General features: G+C 60.2%; 1 protein-coding gene across 2 annotated transcripts in view; it reads right to left on the reverse strand.

Moving 5' to 3' along the window:
* Positions 1-5,115: 5,115 nt before the first annotated feature.
* Positions 5,116-17,658, reverse strand: part of ATP2A3 (ATPase sarcoplasmic/endoplasmic reticulum Ca2+ transporting 3) — a 30,262-nt gene continuing 17,719 nt past the window's right edge. Inside the window, exons 13-22 of one of the 2 annotated variants that reach the window (XM_089318413.1) lie at positions 17,210-17,428; positions 16,791-17,126; positions 15,326-15,546; positions 14,354-14,556; positions 13,631-13,716; positions 9,870-10,003; positions 9,502-9,619; positions 9,104-9,221; positions 8,742-8,814; positions 5,116-6,438 (exon numbers count right to left, since the gene is read on the reverse strand). In XM_089318413.1, coding sequence (XP_089174539.1) covers positions 6,378-6,438; positions 8,742-8,814; positions 9,104-9,221; positions 9,502-9,619; positions 9,870-10,003; positions 13,631-13,716; positions 14,354-14,556; positions 15,326-15,546; positions 16,791-17,126; positions 17,210-17,428 — 1,569 coding nt within the window. In that variant the 3' untranslated portion in view covers positions 5,116-6,377. The remainder of the gene's footprint in view (positions 6,439-8,741; positions 8,815-9,103; positions 9,222-9,501; positions 9,620-9,869; positions 10,004-13,630; positions 13,717-14,353; positions 14,557-15,325; positions 15,547-16,790; positions 17,127-17,209; positions 17,429-17,658) is intronic. The other variant, XM_008270872.5, reaches the window with a different exon arrangement.

Consider the following 17,658-nt stretch of genomic DNA (forward strand, 5'->3'; position numbering starts at 1 on the left):
TGCCTCTCCAAGCCTGTGCGCTCACAGGCCAAGGTCAAGGGGGGGGACGGGCTTGACAGCAGAACTTGGGGCCCCTATTGAGTTTGGAGTCCAGTCCTTCTTCAGCCTTAACCCAGGCCTCTGCAGCCCCAGATGGGGAAACGGAAGCCCAGAGAGAAGCGAGTTGCCCAAGCTCAGCTGGGCTGGTGCTGGAGGTGCAGACCTGAAGCAGGAGGTTCCCCGGTGCCCCCCTCCTGCCCCCCTTGCTCCCCCACCCACAGGGCTGGAAAGGGCTCTTCTCCGTGGCAGGCAGCCCATTCTCTGGGAAACGGCTCCGGGCGGGGAGCCAGGCCCCGGGTGGGAATCCCAGTGTCTGGGTGAGCTGCTTCCTGCACAGCAGGGACGGCTGGCAGAGGGCAGGCCCACAGCCCTCCCAGTGCCCCAGGCCTGGCCCTCCTGCTGCCCCAGGGAACCGCCTCACCCCCAGAGGCCCCCCACCTCCACCCTGCTAATCCTGCGGCCATCTCTTGGCTCAACTGTCCTGCCCCTCCTTCTTAAATGACTGGCCAGAGCCGTGTGCTGGGCTTTTCCAAGGAAAAATCCAAGCACTCTGGGAGCTGGAGCCGTGGCCGCAGGGGCCCTTGACCTGATGGTGACCCTGGACTAAAGGGCCAGTTCTCCCAGCTGACCTCGTGGCTGTGGGAATGGAAGGTCCCAGAACATGAGCTTCCTGTAAAGGGGCCGGGGGCTGGCTCATCCCCGGGGTCCTTTGGTCCCCCCGCCCTGTCTCCCTGACACATGCAGGGAACGGCGCTGAGGCGGGGATGGGGAGGGAGGTATTCTGCTGTGACCGCCACTCACGGCACCACCACGACCCCCTCCCCTGCTGAAGGCAGACAGGCAGGCTTGCCGGGAGTGCACGTGTGAGCCTGTCACAGCCTGGGCACCGCCCTGGCATTCAGAAGGCACACTGGCATGGAGGCCAGTCATCGGGAGGCAGCATCATGTCCAACATGCTGCTCCGATACCCCACTTCTGCCTTGCTAGGAACTCTGCACGGGCGAGGTAAGCAGCGGCTGGAAGCAAGCCTTCCTCTGCTGGCTCTGAGATGCATCTTTGCATCGGAGGCCTGCGTGCTCCCACCCTTGACCTTCACCCCAGCATCCTCAGCTTCAGACGCCTGTGCTTGTCTGAGACATCGTAGGGGGCAGGGCTGCGCACGGCTGAGGTCAGAGTTCCACACACTGGGGAGGGGGTCACATACCCTGTAGGGGTACATGCTTGAACCCCCACTTTTCAGATGAGGAAACCAGGGCTCTGGGTGCCGAGCACCTGTTCCAAGGCCACATAGCAGGAGGCTCCCCAAAGTCTGAGGGTTGGGCTGGGCGCCCACGGGAAGGCTCCGGCACTTGAGAGCCGGCAGGCCTGCCTTATAAGCCCAAAGGCCGGGTGGCCGGCTCGGGCACTGGCTCGGGCCTTGTAGGGAGACGAGGCCCTGCTGCCAAGCACTCAGCCCCACCGTGGCCTGCCCTGCCTGGCTAAATTTAGCAGCTCTGCAGAGGGTGGAGGGGGCCAGTGCCCATCCTGGAGCCACTGCCCAGGCCTGGAGGCCAGCCTGAGCCCTCAAGAAGATGGGCAGAGGCTCCAGGTGGTCTCCTGAGACCCCCTGCCCCAGGACCCCAAACATGCAGGAAATATACCGCAGTCCAACTCCCACCCAACCTGGGCCTACTTTGGTGCCCCTGGGACTCACGCAGTGCCAGCAGCCCTCCAGACACCGGCTTGGACCGGGCTCTGCACCAGTGTAGCTGAGACCATCAAGTGGATGTTGAAAGAGGCAGGTGTCCACGGACAGGGCTGGAGAGTGCAGCTGCGGCCCCAGGATCAGCTGCTCTGTCCCCCTGCGTGGGCTGTGAGCAGGCCAGAGCCCCTATCCTGAGCGTCACTGCAGGTCTCCCTCCTCCTTCCTCCGAGAGGCTTCTGCTGTGCTGTTGCTGATACCTCTCCTCCACAGGTGGCCACACGCTCATCCACCTCCTTTTGGGGTCCTACTGTTTTTTAGGAGACAGACAGCACCCCTACCTGCGGTTGACTCCCTACATATCTGCCCCAGTGCGAAAGCTGGGAGCCAGAGACTAAACCCAGGGCTCCTATGTGGGTGACAGGAATCCTGCTACCACCTGCTGCCTCCCAGGGTGCACATTAGCGGGGGGGGGGGCTGGCTGGGAGTGTGGGGGGCATGAATCCAGGCACTCCCCTAGGGGGTGCAGCCATCCCAGCCTGCAGCTTCACTGTTGTACCAAATATGTACCCCCCAAATATGCACCCCTCTCATTTTGTCCTATTTTTTTTTTTTCAGAGTGGACAGTGAGAGAGAGAGAGACAGAGAGAAAGGTCTTCCTTTTGCCATTGGTTCACCCTCCAATGGCCACCACGGCCGGCGCGCTGCGGCCGGCGCACCACACTGATCCAAAGCCAGGAGCCAGGTGCTTCTCCTGGTCTCCCATGTGAGTGCAGGGCCCAAGCACTTGGGCCATCCTCCACTGTACTCCCGGGCCACAGCAGAGAGCTGGCCTGGAAGAGGGGCAACGGGGACAGAGTCCGGCACCCCGACCGGGACTAGAACCTGGTGTGCCGGCGCCGCAGACGGAGGATTAGCCTATTGAGCCGCGGCGCCGGCTCCTATTTATTTATTATTTAAAGATTGATTTGAAAGGCAGAGTGATAGGAAGAGACAAAGAGAGAGCTCTTCTACCTACTGGGTCAACCCCCAAAAGGTTGCAATGACTGGGGCTGAGCCAGGCCAAATCCAGGAGCCAGAAACTCCATCCGGGTCTCCCATGTGAGTGGCACTTGTGCCCTCATCCACTGCTTTCCCAGGCACGGTAGCAGGGAGCTAGATTGGACGCAGAGTGGCTGGGACTCTGAGAGAATTTGTCAGTCTCAAGCAGCGGCTTCACCAGTTGAACCCCAACACGGGCGCCTCATTTGACCCCTTAAATCAAACTGTGTTGGGGTGTGAAGTCACTTGCAGTGCCTTGCAACCAATGCGTGTAGCCACGCCCACCCCAATGCAGCCCTTCAGGTGGTTCCCTCCTGCTGTCCCCAGCCCCTGGGCCTCTGTCACCCACCCACCCACCCACCCACCGGGGCGGTGCTCTGCCTTTTCCAGAGCCTCACGGAAGCCGAAGCACCACACACACACACACACACACACACACGAGCTCTTTCTTGCGCCTCTTGGCTCAGCACTGTTTCTGCTTCACTGGGACGTTGTACAAGCTCGGTCCCTCTGCAGCTTGCCCATCCTGCACCTGCTGAGGGCTCGCGTGAAGCCGCTGCGGACGCTTGGCGAGTGCAGAGGTGCACACGTGCCCTCCTTCCTCTGCTCTGGTTTTCTTCCTTGTTTTTCCTGACGCAGCCCCAGTTTGGTCCCTCCCCCTGACCGGGAGAGGAGGCGTATGGGGGCCCAGGGAGCACAAAGTCCTGGTCTCTGGAGGGGCGGGGGGCCCAGGGGCATCTGGGCAGTGAGCCGCGAGCAGCGTGCCGGGGCTTGCCCCGGAATTCCCTCCTGGGCCAGCTGCTGTGAGGTAGGGAGACCTTTCTGTTTACCTTGGCCGCTGCGTCCCGGCCTGTCGACTCCATGCTGTGTGCTGGATTGAGCCCCAGAGGCTGCTGGGAAGGCTGGAGCTGGCCACCTCCAGTCCCCAGCCCATCTTAGCTCCATGCCTTGCCTGTCCCTCACAAGGAAGCGGGCCAAATGGTCAGACTCTGACGAACGTGGGCCTCAGTCTCGTCATCTGTCCAATGGAACCCTAGCCCTTCTGGCACGGCCCACAGGGCTAGGCAATGAGTGTGGACAGGCTCTGTGGCCTGAGAGTTCTCACAGACGGACCACGTGGACATGGGGGTCAGTCCGCCTGGCCTGGCTCCTGCCGGGAGCCACATGACACCCCGCCTCCCCCCACCGAGAACCTGCCGCTCCCAGGCTGCCTTCAGTCCTGGCTGGCTTCAGGGACGAGTAGCCCACGCAGCAGCACCGGGCCCAGAAAGGCACCGCGCCTGCTTCAATGCTGCCGTCCCTGCAACACTTAATATTTGAACAAAGGGCTCTCCAGTTTTGTAGTTGGTCCTGCCTGGGACCCTAGGGGCAGGGCCTGGGTCTTCTCCCCAGGATGCTGGGCAGAGAATCAAATACCAAGTATTCAGATGGGTCCTCCCTCCAGAAGAGGGAAACGGGGACTTGGCCACTCCTGGCTCAGAGCCCCCCGCCCCCACTCCCAGGAAGGCAGGGCCACCGTGTGATTGGGCTCATCCGAAGCAGTCTCACTGAGGCCCTGTGAAGACTCCAGGTCAAACGTGCTTCTGAGCCAAGTTCAGTAGGGCCAGTGGTTGGATGGGATCCTGGGGCTCACAAAGGGGAGGGAAACTGCAAGAGTCCAGGCTGGCGGTAGGGTCCCGTGTTTTAAGCAGCCGCCTGTGACACCAACATCCCATTTGAGCGTTGGTTCAAGTCCTGGCTGCTCCACTTCTGATCCAGCTTCCTGCTAACGTGTCTGGGAAAGCAGTGGAAGAGGGCCCAAGGGCTTGGGCCCCTGCACCCATGTGGGAGACCTGGGTGGAATTCCAGGCTCCTGGCTTCATCCTGGCCCAGCCGTCTGGGGAGTGAACTAGTAGATGGAAGATCTCTGTTTCTCCCTCTCTGGCTCTGTAACTCTGCTTTCCAATACATAAATAAATGTTTTAAAAAAGAAAAAAAAAAAAAAAAGAAAGAAAAGAGAAACAGGGCATGGGAGAAACCACGGGCAGACTGGACAGGTCTGCAGAACAGCCAGGGGCGGGGCTCTCTGTCCTGAGATTCAGGCTCCCAGCCCAACTGTGCTCCTGCCAGCCTGGTGTTCGTGAGAGGGACCTGCAAACCATCAAAGGCATAAATAGTCTGTGAAGGTCACCTGTCAAGTGCTGCCCACTGAGAGCAGACAGAGGACCTGCACCTGCCACGGGGTGGGGGGGCACTCTGGAGGACAAGAACGCTGGGAATGTGGGGGTGCAGGCGCATGTGGGAGGACTCCCGGGAGACACCAGCGGGCAGAGACGGTGGTCACTCCTCCAGGAACACAGACGCAATGCCCTTCATTGCCCCAGGCACACAACCTTTATTTCTTTATCAAACAGAGTGTCAGGTGGGTGCAGGGCCCTGCCCCTGCCCAGGTCCACCTCCCTGACACTGCTTCTCCCAATGGCCCCCTCCCCACTCCACCAAACCTGCGAGAGGTAAGAGAGGGAAGGCGGGGAGGAGGGACCCCAGCAATGTGTAGCCCCACTGTCCGCCAGGCAGGCTGAGGGGGCTTTAGATTCTGGGGACCTGGACCAGGATGGGTGTCTTGACTGACATATAAAACAATCCCTTTGTACATGCTGGGGCAGAGACACACGCACAGTCACGACTCACTGCTGCTACGCCTAGCTAGTTTTTGCCAAAGGAGCAAAAGCTGAGTTAAGAGAACAATTCTGTCTTGCCACCCTCTGACACACTCCCCAAAAGGCCTCAGGGAGTTAGCCATCCTGGGAGACTTCCCCTCCACTCATGGGGGCAGGAGGGGGGGGGATGGGCCAATGGAGACTCAGACTCCCCCGGCTGTGCGGACAGAAGGGCACAGTGGTCAGGCACCCACACATTTGCGGGGCTCAGGCACCTGGGATAAGGATGGCAAGTCCAAGCTCTGCTTACAAACCAGGCAACCCAGGGGACTTGGTACATAGGACAGGAAACCTGGGTCCAGGCAGTGAGCAGAGCCGAGGCAGGCAGATGTCTCCCAGGGAAGGGGGTCGCCACCCAGCCCCTCCTATCTGTTTCTCGGCCCCTCCCTCCCACTCTTCATCCCCTGGGGCCCAGCACACAGAAACAGAAACAGGCTGGAGCTCTCAGGAGCCCACTTGGAGGCGGCGGGGCAGCGTGCAGGGGACACCGGCCCTTGCTATGCACAGCTGGGCCCAGCTGGCCCCAGCCGGCCCCTCTGAAGCCCCTCCTCCAGACCCCTGCCCCGGCACCAAGTATGAGGTCAGGCAGGGAAGGGTCCCGGAGCCCTCTGTCAGTGCAGCTGCACCAGTCACCAAGGAAATGCCCGCCTCCCAGTGTTGGGGAGCACACTCCGGGGGGGGGGGGAGGAGGCTCTGGCTTCTTGGCAGCCCCCTCCCAGCTCCAGGGAGGGACCTTCCCAGGAGTCCAGGAGACGTGAATGACACAGCTCCCCGGGTCAGCTGGACGCGGGGATTGAGACCCCGAGACAGGCCGAGGAGTGGCTGTTCTGGCCTTGGGCCTGTTGTGTCTGGCAGGGCCTGGTGGGCGGGTGGGAGCTCAGGGTGCAGGGAGTGGGGGGACGAAGGCCTGGGCACCATCAGTCTGAGGCACTCGCTGGAGACTCCACTCTGCTCCCAGCGCTCACTTCCGGTTCTTTTCTTTGGAAGGAAAAGCCAAGAGCGGGTTAAGATGTGAGTGTGACGGCACACGCCCAGGCTGGCTCCTCCCGGCCTCCTCTCCCTCCATTTTCTCTCGGGACCACCCTACTCTCCCACAGCCTCCTCCAGATCCGTCTGGCCTGGTCCCCTGAGCCGCAGCCAGGAGCATGCCACAGCTGCCCCAGGGCATATCCGATCCCTGCCGCCCCCAGCCTCCTGCATGCCCTGTGAGACTGCCCCCAGATTCTTAGCTTGGGAATCACCAACCACATCAAGAGGTCCAGAAACTGACGGCATTCTTGCCTTCTTCCTGACCCACACACTTCCCCTAAATCCCCTGAGCTGATCTCTACCACCGCTCTCAAGGCCTCTGGCTCCGCCCCCAGCCCCCAACCCCCAACCCCAGCCTCACTATCAGGCCAATGTCCAGATCCCGCCCCGTCCTCCCCTCTCTCGGCTCCCACTGCCCTCAGAATAAGGCCGAGCCCACGTGGGACCCTGGATGCTCCCAGATCTGTCCCCACTCCGCCTCCCTGGAGCCCAGCCCCCCCCCCCCCCCACCGGGCCTGGCCTGACAGCTGCTCAGCCACACCTGGGCAGAGCTGGGAGGTGGGGCAAGAGGAGCCTCCCACCCGCAGGACCCACCCTGCACCCACATCTCTCCCCAGGACACACCTCTCCACCTCTCGTAAATCACGGGGAGCCACAAGCATCAAGCCTCAGCAAAACTTCCTTAAAAGGCCTCTGAGCTGGCTTGGGAACACAAAGGGTCTCCTCTCTCCCCACCGCCCGCCTGCTTTAGGAGGCCCTGGGGACCGCGGCTGCACGGGGCAAAGCTGTCTGCGTTTCTAGGGAGCATGCTCCCTGGGGTCTCCCTGCCCCAACGTGCGGATGTGGCCGCAGACGCCGGCCCGCGTCCGTCTTGTGTGGCCATTCAGTCAATGGTGGGGATGGACAAGGAAGTGGGCTCGCCTGGGACCACCTCTCCTTGTCAGGCCTGGGTCTCCTGCCCAGCCCAGTGCCACACCAATGGCCAGCTTCCCTGTGTTGGCTCCTGACCCTCCTGTCTTGTCCTCTGTGGTCGCCACAGGCCTCCCTCGCTGACCCTCCTCTGGGGCCCCCATGGCCCTGAGCCTGGCATCTGCGGCCCGGGCCACCCTCTAGGCCTCACCCCTCCACATGCACCCAAGCTCCAGCCCCACCAGACGCCAGGTGCTCTCCCAGCCGCTGCCCTGCAGGTTCATCCTCATCCTAGCAGACCTGTGCTTTAACCCGGAATCTTCTAGAAAACACTCTGACGCCAGCCCAGCAGAAATTGCTCCCTCCCAACCCTTCTGACCAGCTCCTTCCTCTGCCGCCATTGTGAGCTCCCCACCGGCTCAGGAATTTTAGCCATGGGCAGAATTTTCTCTCAAAAACTGACTGTCTTCCTTAGTGGTTGTGGCCACTAAGGAAGTCTCCTGGAAGACGAAATGGCCACCCAAGCTGTCCCTGTCCCCCACAGACCTGGCTTCCCTGGAGAGTCAGGAGGTCAAGGTTGGCCATCCCTGCTCTGGCCAGGGCAAGGATGCCTTGGGCACCCATGAAGCTGCTGGCGTCAGACCCACTCCCTCCTCTGCCATTCCCCTAGGCGTCCGCAGAGGGTGGGTCAGAAAGCCTTACCCAGTGTCCCCCTGACATGGGCTCCAAGGGACCTTGGCTTTGACCCTGAGTGAGCCCCCTACACGGGTCTGGGCCCTCTCGCAGGGACCAGTGGTCAGCCAGCTTTTCCAAAGAGAGGAGGCCTACTCCTTTGGGTCCTTTTTAAGAGATGAAATATTTGCAACGCCCAGCAGGACTGGCCAGCCTGGGGGTTGGGGGGAGCGATTGATGGCCAGGGCCCATGGAATGACAGGCACGTGATTTATTAATAGCCTCCCTCCTCCCGTCCCCTGGGGCTGGCACACATTCCTGCCAGAGGTGGCCCCCAAAGACCCAGCTGCCCCAGCGCAGGCCTCAGCCATCTGACCATGGTGAACTCTCAGGAACGGGGGAGGGGCTCAGCCCTGCCTCCTCCACTCTGAGCAGCCCTGAGAGCAAGAACCATGCTGCCGCCCCGCCTTGCTCATGGCCGGTCCAGAATCCCCTACTCTGAGTCCACTGGTAGATGCCTGCCCAGGCCTGCTCTCCTCATACTGCCCTCCCCGCCTGACCCCTGCCATCCTGGCTTCTGGTTCCAGGTCAATGCGGGCCCAGAGCCGTGAGCTCCAACACAAAGAGCCTCTCTCTGCACCCACCCACAAGGTGACACCACAGAGGCTGACCCGGTGTGGTCCGGGGTCCGGGAAATGGTCAGCGGCTGTCCACGCCAGGCCTGCGAGACCATCCTGAGAATGCCTGCACAGACACAGGCCAGGTGCAGAGGGGTCAGAGGCGTGCAGGGGTGGCAGCAAGTGAGCGCAGGGAGACAGCGTGGCCCTGACTGGTGCCTGTTGCTAGCAGCTTCGTGACCCCTCTCCCCTGTTTTGCCCCATCAATGCAAGATCCTGCAGACCCATCAGGTCACCAGAAGCCTTCCACATGCCCCACTTGCGATCCAAGAACAGCTCCCCAGCACACAGACTGGGAGGCGGAAGCATGGGCCGGCTGAGGCAGCAGGTGGGAGGGGCTGGGGCCTCCCACTCACCGTCCACGTGGTTCCGGGACAGGTACTTGAGGGCCTCGTCCAGCAGGATGACAGGCAGTGAGATCTGCAGCACCACCACCCACTGGCGCCCGCTCAGGGGGGTCACCTGGAAGATGAGCTGGCGGGGAGGGGAGAGTGGGGGTGAGGAGGTCTGCCCGGGCCCCGGCCATCCACCTGCTCCATCCACAAGGCTGCCCACGGCCCCTTTGGGAACGTGTCTCCAGATCTCTGCCCTCTGCTGCCCCAACCCATGGGACCATGTCCCATCCGCCCTATGAGGCCCCTCCCTGTACCGTAGGCCACTTCCACGGCACAGAGGCCCAGCAACCAGCCCAGGCCCATGACGTCCATTTGGTTCCTGTCGCCCCAGGGTGGGGAGGCAGGTCGGTGTGACTCACGGGCAGGGGCGGCACAAGCAGGATGAGGAAGTGCAGGGCCATGGACATGGCTACAGCCGCCAGCAGCCACGGGTTCAGCCAGGGCGGCATCCGCAGCAGCGACTGGTTCTCTGAGACGCTGCCAAGGACAAGGGCGCTCAGCTCAGGCCCTGCCATGGCCTCCGCCCACCCGTCCGCAGGCACCCAGCACCACTGACTGTCCTGGGGTGGGGGCTGAGCTCCTGTTCTCTTCCGTTCGACCCAATTCTGGTCCTTGCTGACTCTCACAACCTCCTCTGGGCCCTCTGACCCTCCAACCCCACTTCTGAAACCCTGCCCTGACTCTCAGACCCCAATCCTGGACCCCCTGACCCTCAGCCTCAGCCCACCTGTTGAGGGCGTTGCACATTTCAATGGTCACGAGCACAGACAAGGCCATGGTGGTGGGGAAGCGGGACTCGAAGACCTCGCAGTCAATGCCGGCGAAGAGCGGGTTGTCTTCCGAGCACTTGAGGAAGTGCCTCTAGGGGCCGTGGGGAGGCAGGGAGAGCAGCAGTCAGCGGAGGGAAGAGGGAGTCCTGGGAGGGGTGCTCCCTCAGCAAGGAGGCCAGGGGGCTGCCCTGGGCCCAGGAGGAGCAGGTGCAGAGGAAACAAGGGCAGTTGTTCTGAGCTACGGGGACCAGAGCAAGATGAGCCGGCACCAGGCGAGGGCCTCTGGGTGGGGGAGGGTTCTGGGCTTTTCTCTGGGGGTGCACTGGGGAGGAGCCCCTGGGTCTCCGAGGTGCAGGAGTGGAGGAGGTCAGGACCGAGGCCATTGAATAAGGAGAATCAGCTAGAATAGGATTCTCCTCTGTGGTACAGTGCCCTGGACCCAAGAAAGTCTCCACACGCCTCACTCCCTTTCTACCACTGAATCCAAGCTCTGCCAGGCTTGCTTTGCGCTTGTGATATGGACTGAGTGGCCAGGGCACAGCCTTAACACAGGGCCTTTACATAATGGACACCAAGCTGCCAGGGCACAATAAAGGAAGTGCCCCCCACCCTGGGCCCCCGGGCAGAGTTCTCCTCCTGCACAGAGGCCTTGCCCACAGCATCTGCTGCCCTGCACAGAGGCAGCCGGGCACCCCGCGGCACCAGTGTGAATCTTCCTCACCATTAACTGGCTCAGCTCCCCAGCACTAAGCTGGCCTTGGGGATGGAGGCTGAACACACAGGTGTCCAAAGCTGACGCTTAGAAACGGGCCCGTGTCGTGTCAAGCACCCTCAGAGAGAGTGCTGTGCGAGGACTGGCTGGCTGCTGCGCCGGCCGGTAACCACGGCCCTGCTTTCCTACCCTGCAGAGATGTAGGTGATGCCCTCCACGCCCTCCACACGCCTTCCCCTGGCGGTAGGAGAATGCTGAGCGACTGTGGCCTGGCTGGACGTCTCACTTTAACAACGAGATGGGGAATACGATCCGTTTTTAAATCAACAGGAGGAATTTTTTTTCCTCCAAAAACCGAGCTCCAACATTTGGCAGAAGTGCACCTGTTTTTCTTCGGTGCTGATCACGGAGCAGAGCAAATGCCCTGAACGTTGAAGCCGACCCCACGCACGCGGTGGCAGAGAGAACCAAAGCCTCCTGCCAGTGGCGCCGCTCCCTCACACACACACACACACACACACACACACACACGAGGAGGCGCACACACCTCCCCCTCCACACATGCACACTTAGATCGTCCCACGCATACGCAGGGAAGAAGACTCCAACAGGATCGCAGCGAGGTGTTTCAGCAGATCCGCCGCTCTCACTCACTCACTGCCTGCCTCCTTCAGCCTCTGGGTGTCAGCAGCGTGCACTCTGCCCCGGGTCATGAGGCAGAATCAGCTGTGGGAAGGTGCTCAGGGCCGGCACTCCCACGTGCATCAGGGACGTGTCTCCTCTCTCTGCGGCCTGCCTGGCTGCTGCCCACTCACATTACTGCACAAGTCCCCCTGAGGTTCCACGAAGTTAGCGAGCACTTACACAGCGGTATGTGCCAGGTGTTCTGAGCGCTGTCCAGCCCCAATGCAGTCTGTCCTCTTGAGGGCCCAAGGAAGTGGCGACTAACATACCACCCACTCTACAGATGAGCAAACCAAGGTGCAGCAGGGTGAAGTCGGCTGCCCAGAGGCACAGAACGTGTGGTGCGACCAGGGTGTGAACTCCAGGCTCCATGCCCCTGCTCTCTCTTTTTAAAATTAATTCATTTATTTGAAAGTCAGGGTCAAGTGAGAGAGACACACAGCCAAAGACCTTCCATCTACTGGCTCACTCCCCAGCGGGCCACAATGACCAGCGCAGAGCCAGGCTGAAGCCAGGAGCCAGGAGCTTCTTCCGGGTGTCCCATGTAGGTGCAGGGGCCCATGAACTTTGGCTTTGGCCTGGCACAGTCCCAGGTATTTCAGCCATCTGGGGAGTGAACCAGCAGGTGTAAGATCTCTGTCTCTCCTTCTACCTGTGCTGGTCTGCCTTTCAAATAAACAAGTGAATCACTAGCTAAATAAATGGAACCTACAAAGTTCCACCTTAGGTCCAATCCCTGGCCACCTCTGGGTCCAACAGCCACCTGCCTTCTCTCCGCTGAAGCACTCCCTGCCCAGGAATGTGACGTCCCAAGGGGCTCCACCCACAGACTGGAAGGTCTCTGCAGAGACTCCACCAGCCCGGTTACTGCCACATCTGTCGTAATTTGCACCCGGCACACAGTGGGAGCTTGATGGCCATGTCCTTACCAAGAGAAAACAGATGACCTGAGGGCTGCATAGCAGATAGCACTCAGGGGACTGGGGACAGACTGCGGGTGGGCGTGGTTCCTGGGGGACCAGGAGGGCAGCAGAACCGAGATGGGGCTGGAGGGAGGATGGGCTTGGCACCCCTGGTTTGCAGTGGGCAGAGGAGGTACACAGCTGGGTTTGTGGGAGGGAGTGTCCTCAGGCACTGGGGGTCCTCGGTCTCAAGGTCAGCTGGAAGGAGGCAGCACATCCCTTTCTCTCCCCGCTGCTGCTCCCACAAGAGCTAAACCAGGAGACGCAGCGAGGGAGGGCCTGGGGCTCAAGATGCTGCTGCCAGAGTTTTTATCCAGCGTCTCTGGGCTGCTGGGTGCCAGGAAGGCGACCCCTGGGCTGTGACAGAGGCAGGACACGCCCCCCATAGCCCACCTCGCTACTTTCAGTGGGGAACCTGGGCCATGAAGGCCCTTCAGGCAAGAGATGAGTTGGCTGCTCAGACAGATGGACGGACTGAGACGGCAGCCAAGGGGACCGTTACTTGCTTCCAGAGCCATGCTGGGCTAAGTTGGCCTCACGGAAGGCACCTGCCAGCCAGGCGGCTTCAAGACGTCAGTGGGTCCCACCCCCAAGCAATATTTGTTGATGTAGCTCTGGACCCCATTTGCCCCCTGCCTGAGGTTCTGCCCCACACCCAACCCACAGCAAATGACTGGCAGAGGGAGGAGCCCTTCTGGCTTGGGGGGCTGTGCCCTGGTCTCTAGGTTTCCAGTGGCTTCTAAGCTTGGTTCCTTAGTTGTGGATGTTTTTATATGAGCATACTTTCCAAAGGTTTGTGGAAAAATGGAATCAAACGATATGCTGTGGAAGCAGGTGTTTAGCCTAACAGTTAAGACACCTGCATTCCATAAGATCAGAGTGCCTGGATTCAATTCCCAGCTCTGACTCCTGACTCCAGCTTCCTGCAAATGCAGACCCTGGGAGGCAGTGCTGATGGCTCATGTGGGAAACCTGGATTAAGTTCCTGGCTCCAGCCCCAGCCTGGGCCCCACCCTGGCCATTGAAGGCTTTGGGAGTGAACTAGCAGATTCGAGTTCTGTCTCTCAAAAGAAAAAAAAAAGGTTATTTTTGGTGCAAAAAAACTTTTGAAATCACATGTATTCTCATAATACACATTTTCCATGAACTTTTTGAAGTCTTCCCAGAACTTTTATGCTTAAATTCCAAAAAAACTTTTTTGCTTTTGAATTCCATTTTCCATGAACTTTTTGAAGAATGCTTTTGAATGAGAGGTGGGGAAAGACAGGTGCAGGCCCCTCCCCCAGAACTCCGGTACCCACCCAAGCCGTCCCGCGGGTCTAATGCCAACAGTGACGGCTCCTGGCCTTCACTTGCTCACCAGCTGGTAGAAGGTGACGTGAGGTCCCTCGACGTCATACAGGAACCACCAGGTGGCAGCGGCCACTGTGGCCAGGCCCACATACACTGCAGGGAGGGGAAGAGGAGACCGGCTCCAGGCGACAGACAGCTGTGGCTCTTTCGTCCATTTCTTCTTCCTAACAATTTCTTGAATTTCCAGCAGGCACCATCTACTCCCTGTCTAAGCAGTATGGCTGGCAGACCTCCACCCTCAGTGTCAGTGGTGGTCTCGGAGTGGCAATCAGCCTCTGCCACACCCTGATTGGCTAGGAGATAAGCAAATGACCGAACGTGGCCCACATGGATTGGCGAGGAGAGAAGCAGGTGACCTAGTGTGGACCAATGAGAACTTGCTTGAGACTTATATGACTAGTGTGATAAAAGGCTCTGTCCTCTGTTGAACTCAGGGGTTGTAATGAAGTGAGCATCAGGGCTGCAGCTGTGGTAGCCACTCTGCCACGCACAGGGAAGTCTGCCTGAGAGTGGAGTCGGGGCACAGCCAAGATATGCCAGGGACACATCTGAGGCTTGGATCCCACCGCGCCTGGGATGTGCTGTGTGTTTTCAGTTATATGAGCCCACATGGTTCTTTCGGCCATCAGCCAAAGAAGGCAGAGTCCCATCATCTACAGTTTGCAAGCCTGACTGATACCAGGCTCTTAGGAAACCCAAAAAGCTCGCGGAGACCTGGGGCCCTGCTCACCTCCAATCGCCAGATAGCGGAATAAGAGCCAGCCACTGATGAGGGCCTCACGCGGGTTCCGGGGCAGCTTCTCCATGATGTCCAGGTCCGGGGGGTTGAAGCCCAGGGCCGTGGCAGGGAGGCCATCTGTCACCAGGTTCACCCAGAGCAGCTGCACAGGGATCAGGGCTTCGGGCAGGCCCAGAATTGCCGTGAGGAAGATGCTGGAACCAGAGGCACGGGCTCTAGCCCCCAGCAGGCCCGGCCCCTACCAGGCAGAGGGCCCAGCTCCCGCCCACATCCCAGGCTGGGGAGCTCACTCACTCGCCCTGCAGCAGCCCTGCCTTTCTCTGCTGGTGATGCGTGTGCAGGAGGGAGGGGTGCGTGTGCTTGGCTCTGCCTAGCACCTGGCTGATTGCCTCACCAGTCCCAGCTCTGCACCCTGGACACATGTGCTCTTTAGGCCTAGCAAAGGCTAGGCAAGCATGCACACGCACGCACACACACACACACACACATACACACAAATGCGTGCGCAAGCATCAGATACCTGCAAAACCTAGCACTGCCACACAGGTCCACGAATACAAGCAGACACCAGCACACTTGGCCCGATGTGCAGAGATGTACCACCCACACGTGTCCAGCAGGCACGTGCTCCCCATTCCCACCAGCATCTTACACGTAAGCAGAAAAAAATTGTGTACACGCTCATGCGGGAGACACATTCTGTTGGCACTCATGCCCAAGGCCACACATGCGTTAACACAGGGACACATACCTTTCAGGCACAGGTTGTGTGCATACACACAGACTCACTACTGCTAGCTTTGACCAGCCCTAAGCGTGGAAGTGGGAAGAGGGCTATGGCCAGAGGGTGACAGGGAACTCTCCAGGCACATCCTTGGGTGCGCTATGATTCAAGGGTCACCAGGGCCCCTGGGGATGGCCAGGGCAGGCGTCTTGCCCCGCCTCAGGGACACAGAGCCTCACCAGACCACCTCGCCCACGTTGGAGGAGATGAGGTAGCGGATGAACTGCTTCATGTTGCTGTAGATGGCGCGGCCCTCCTCCACCGCGGCCACGATGGAGGCAAAGTTGTCATCCGACAGCACCATCTCAGCCGCCGACTTGGCCACGGCGGTACCCGAGCCCATGGCGATGCCGATCTCTGCTTTCTTCAGGGCTGGAGCGTCGTTCACCCCGTCGCCCGTCTGTGGGCCAGGTCAGGCAGGGTCAGCTGGAGAAGGGGCCCTTCCGCCTCCCCGCCCCCCCCCATCTCAGCTGATCCCCGGTCCCAGGGGATGCACCCCAGGAAGCAGACAGCACGACAGAACACCTGGGGTGAACCTAGGAATTGGGCTGAGAATGAGGCTAAGAAAAAGGCAAAGAGTACAGACGGGCAAAGCTGGGGAGATCAAGTCTAAGGGCAGAGAAGACGCTGAGGTGGCGATGCCGTGGGGGTGGGTCAGTGGCGAGGGCAGAGTGAAATTCAGCTTGGGTACAGAGCAGGAAATGAAACTGAACTTAGAGACAGCCAGGGGCAACACAGGGATGAGGGGATGAGGTCAGGGTCGTGGCCCAGGTTACGACCAAGGGCCAGGCAGGTGTAGTCAAGATGAAGGCTGGCACCAAGGTGAAGTTCTGGGCCAAGACTGGAATCAAGGGGCTGGCGCTGTGGTGTAGTAGGCTAAGCCTCTGCCTGCTGCACCAGCATTCCATACGGGCGCCGTTTCGAGTCCCAGCTGCTCCACTTCCCATCCAGCTCTCTGCTATGGCCTGAGAAAGCAGTGGAAGACGGTCCCAGTGCTTGAGCTCCTGCACCCACATGGGAGACCTGGAAGAAGCTCCTGGCTCCTGGCTTCAGATCAGCCCAGCTCTGGCCATTGCAGCCATTTGGGGACTGAACCAGTAGCTGGAAGACCTCTCTCTCTCTGTCTCTCCCTCTCTCTGCTGCAACCCTCTCAAATAAATAAATAAACCTTTAAAAAAAAAAAAAAGGCTGGACCCAAGGTTACTAAAACAGCAGAGAGCACTGTGGCATGGCAGGCTTTGCTGCCACTCACAATACCCACACCCCATACCGGGGCACCAGTTTGAGTCCTGGCTGCTCCAATTCCAACCCAGCTCTCTGCTGATACATCTGGGAAGCAGCTGATGACAGCCCAAGTGCCTGAGTTCCTGTCACCCATGTGGGAGAGCAGGATGGAGTTCCAGCCCTGGCTCTTGTGACCATTTGGGGAGTGAACCAGTAGATGGAAGATCTTTCTCTCTTCTCTTCTGTCTCTCTCTCTTTGTCTGTGTGTGTGTGTGTGTGACTCTACCTTTTAAATACATAAATAAATAATAAACATGTTCAAAGGATGGAGGTCAAGGTCAGGGACAAAGCCAGCACAAAGGTCAAAGACAAGCTCAAGAACCAGGTTACAGTTAGAATCCAGCTCCCGTCTGGCCTCACCATGGCGGTGACCTCGTTGAAGGACTGCAGGTACTCCACGATGCGGGACTTGTGCGCGGGCTCCACGCGGGCAAAGCAGCGGGCCGTGCGGCAGGCCTGGCGCTGCTGCTCAGGGCTCAGGTCATCAAACTCACGGCCCGTGTAGGCCTTGCCCGCCACGTCCTCCGTGTCCTCGAAGATGCCCAGCCGGCGGCAGATGGCCACGGCGGTGCCTTTGTTGTCGCCTGTGATCATGACCACGCGGATGCCCGCCCGGTGGCAGCGGGCGATGCAGGCGGCCACCTCGGGGCGCGGTGGGTCCAGCATGCCCACACAGCCCACGAAGGTCAGATCTGTCTGTGGGGAACAGAGGCCTGAGCACGTCCTTGGCCTGCGTCCTGGCAGCTGCCCCAGGGAGCCCCACGACCATTAGCACCCACCTCATACTGCGCAAACTCGCTGGAGTCATCCAGTTGCATGTCCTCCTTCCGCGGGGGCGCGTCCCGGGTGGCCAGTGCCAGGCAGCGCAGGGTGTCTGAGCCCGAGCCCCAGTCGCGGATCTTGGCCAGGATCTGCTCCCTGGCGGCGGGCTCCAGGGGCACTGTGCGGCTCCCGACCCGGACCGAGCTGCAGCGCTCCATCACACTCTCGGGAGCCCCCTACAGAGTTGGGGAGGGGGTAGACAGGCCAGTGAGACACCTCCTCTCCCTGCTGCCCAGCTGAGCCCCAGACCTGGGGGAAGGCCACACAGGGTACACACAGTGAGGTGGAATCCGTTCGTGAGAGCCCAGGTGGGGAGGTGGGTCCCACCGTGAGTAATTCTAGCAGTGCAGAGTGCGCTCACAGCCACCGGCCTCATGGTGCCTCCTCTCCCCCACCCATAGGTGAA

The sequence above is a fragment of the Oryctolagus cuniculus genome, chromosome 17, assembly GCF_051225735.1.
Source record: "Oryctolagus cuniculus isolate XC-2025 breed Fujian yellow rabbit chromosome 17, ASM5122573v1, whole genome shotgun sequence".
Taxonomy (NCBI): domain Eukaryota; kingdom Metazoa; phylum Chordata; class Mammalia; order Lagomorpha; family Leporidae; genus Oryctolagus; species Oryctolagus cuniculus.